General features: G+C 39.2%; 1 protein-coding gene across 4 annotated transcripts in view; it reads right to left on the bottom strand.

Annotated features, from left to right (window-relative positions):
* Positions 1 to 223: 223 nt before the first annotated feature.
* gria1a (glutamate receptor, ionotropic, AMPA 1a) overlaps positions 224 to 2,981 on the bottom strand; it is a 128,615-nt gene continuing 125,857 nt past the window's right edge. For 2 of the 4 annotated variants that reach the window (XM_072439811.1, XM_072439814.1), the window contains exon 16: positions 224 to 477. In XM_072439811.1, coding sequence (XP_072295912.1) covers positions 310 to 477 — 168 coding nt within the window. In that variant the 3' untranslated portion in view covers positions 224 to 309. The remainder of the gene's footprint in view (positions 478 to 2,981) is intronic. The other 2 variants (XM_072439812.1, XM_072439813.1) reach the window with 2 other exon arrangements.

Here is a 2,981-nt window from a genome sequence, read left to right as displayed (position 1 = left end):
TTTCTTTCTTTCTTTCTTTTTTTGTTGGTTTTCTTTTTTAAATCATCTCTTTTCCGAACACTTAGAAAAAACGGTGCAAGTTTTTTTTGTCGTACTGTCCATCGTAGGGAGTGGGTTTTTGAGAATGCGTTTTGGCAGTATTGTCTTGTACAAGTCGGTTGGGGGGGCGAGAGCTGGGCGGCCAAGAAGTGGGCCAAAACTGGGGCGGCCGTGTGTGTTTTTTTTTGTTTTTTTGAGGCGGTTTTTCCAAGTCTCCTCGTTTGTGTCCCGCCCTGTGTAATCCCCCGCCGCCAGCAAACTGTCCACGGATCACATCCCGGACGCGCCCAGTCCCATGCTGGCAGTGTGGCTCATACAGGGCAGGGTCTGGACAGTTTTGGGGTAGTCGTGGGTGAGGATTCGGCCGTTCTCGCCCCCGTTCCCGTTCCCGCTCATCCTGGTCAGTGTGGAGCAGCGCATGGCGTCGTTTATGGATTGCTGCGAAAGGGAAAACGGGGGAAATGAAAGTTACAATTGCGCTACATTTTTTTGCACAGTGGCTTTCGTATTTCTGATCAGGTTTTGGATACGTTTGATCAGATATAGAAAGCTATGGAGCTAAGAGTTTAAAATGCATTTCTTTTTAAAAAGCTATTTGTTTGTGGTGCTTGTTCGCCAAGGTTTGTATTTTATATCATTCCGACCAGAAAATAGATCCGACAATCCAACCAAGAATAATGTTTAACTGGTTTGTTGGACCAAAGTAACAGATAATGTAAATAAATACACAAACTAACTTTTATCTAGCACTTTACTATTTTTATTAGCAATGTGTTGGTACTTTTAGAGTTTTGTACATGTCCTTTGTTTGTTTTTCATGATTTACTGTGCATTTTGAGCTTTTTTGCACACGTTTTCCAATGTGGTTTTCAAACTACAAATGGCAAATAAACTAAACTAAAACTCGACTAAAAGCTACAACCGAAATAGATTGGATTCAACTGTCAGTTCGATTCTCTCGGGTGTTATTCCTGCAAGACGAGCTAAGCCAGAGGCCAAATTGGTTATTATAGCATGGAAATATAACTGGACATTTAAGCCCGGTAAATTGTTTCACTGACCAATTGTCCTAGTTTGTAAATGGTGAGGAGCAGAAGTTGGTTTTCAGTCTAAATCCTAACAGCCTCTGAGCTGGAGAAACGCCTCTGACAATGTGTGCTCGGGCTCGTGTGTGTGTGTGTGTTCTGCCAATTTGGACCGATTAAATTGGGCAAAGCAAAGTGAGATGTCGAGCAACTGGTGAGTGTTTGTATTGGGAGCGGGAGAATCACTGACTCAGACCTGATTTCCCTGCATTCAAACAGAATGCAGGGAAATCAGGTGTACAATCGCCTGCAGATCGTATCGGATTTTTCAGTGTTATTGCTTTTTGTTTGTTTGCACGGAGCAGGTTTGATGTGGGAATAGAGAATCAAAGTCGGGTGCTTAATTGATCTACGAACCAAGTAGCTAACAGGGAGGTCAGGTGTTCAAGGGGTGGTTCACATTTATAAGTGACAGACAATTTCAGAAAAACTTTGGGATGCTGTGTAAAATGTAAATGAAAACCCATTGAATATTGTCACTTTAAATACTAAATACTTTCTCATTCACAACAAACCACACTGAGCCATAACATCTAGTGTTACAATTAGAAACTTGAACTCAATACCAAAGACATACTATACTATTTATACAATAGAATGTAATTTATCACAAAATAATAGTGGATTATTATATCTGGTCTTATAGATCAAGACAATTCTCAAACTATTCAGGATTGATCACATTTTGTCAAGTTTTGATACTTGTTTATTTACATGTATTATCAATTAGTGTCTGTGGATCATTTATTTTTGGCAACCTCTAAATAAAACGTTATCTCATTGAAATTTCATTGTAAAGGCAAGAAAAACGGTACAAATACATCTTGAAATAACTAGTCAAATAAATACAATGTTGGCAAATTTTAAAAATCAACACATATTTGTGCTTCTTACCTTTGATTATTTATTTTGATTGTACGACGTTGCATTTTTTCAAATGTTGCACGGATAAGGTTTAGGGGGTTAGAGTTATTTCTTATCATCAGTGCAACATTCTTTTGTTGTTTTGATGCATCTATTGGTGAGTCCATCTCTGATCTGCTCCTAAATGTGGCTTTTGACTACTTCTGGGACCATATTTGCACTTTATTCTGGATCTCCATTAGTGATCACTGCAACAATGACTATTCTTCCTTGGGCCAATACTGATGGATCCCCTGAAACTTAAGGTCTCTGGTGGGATCTGGTGGCGATGTTTTACACAAACAGACAATCATTCTATCTCACATTCATTCACTTGTTGGTTGTAATTTCAGAGTTATAAGTTCTCGTTCATGATCTATTGTAAATAATATGTAGTTAGTGCAGTTATAGTTTTCGCAGTGTGTTTTATTTACATTGGACACTTCATCCCAACTTTTCAACCACTGCTTTTGCTCTTGTGCAAATACAATAGTTGGAGTTAGACTTTGTTAAAGCGGTGATGACACATGAGCCGCACCAGGCCCTGGTCTTATGGCAGACAGATAAAGGATGTTCACCACAATGGCCTTGCTTTGCAAAGACAGTTAGCGAAAAGAGGAGAGCGGCAGAGACGAGGTAGATAGATATGTACCACTGTGATTCAAATTGCCCTTACACCTGGATTGGTGTAATCTTGAAAACCGGTCATTGAAATGGCTAGTTAAAGGAATAACAAAAAGTGTAAGGTTCAGCTTAAGGTTTTCCTTCTATTTTTTGATACCCTTCCTACGAATTCAAAGATGACTTCAAAGAGCTAGGTATCCAGAGACTGATCTCCACGTTGAGTGATAAGGAGTTCACAAATCTACACTTCTGAGTTCATAGTTTTCTCAAAGTGGATTTAAAGTACCATTTCCTCCAAAGAACAAAAATGAATCCTGGAAACTGAACGGC

The sequence above is a fragment of the Eucyclogobius newberryi genome, unplaced genomic scaffold (genome assembly GCF_026437365.1).
Source record: "Eucyclogobius newberryi isolate DKJ021-1_F unplaced genomic scaffold, fEucNew1.0.hap1 SCAF_11, whole genome shotgun sequence".
Lineage (NCBI taxonomy): Eukaryota > Metazoa > Chordata > Actinopteri > Gobiiformes > Gobiidae > Eucyclogobius > Eucyclogobius newberryi.
Note: the sequence above shows the minus strand (reverse complement) of the source record. Positions and strands in the feature narration are given on the sequence as shown.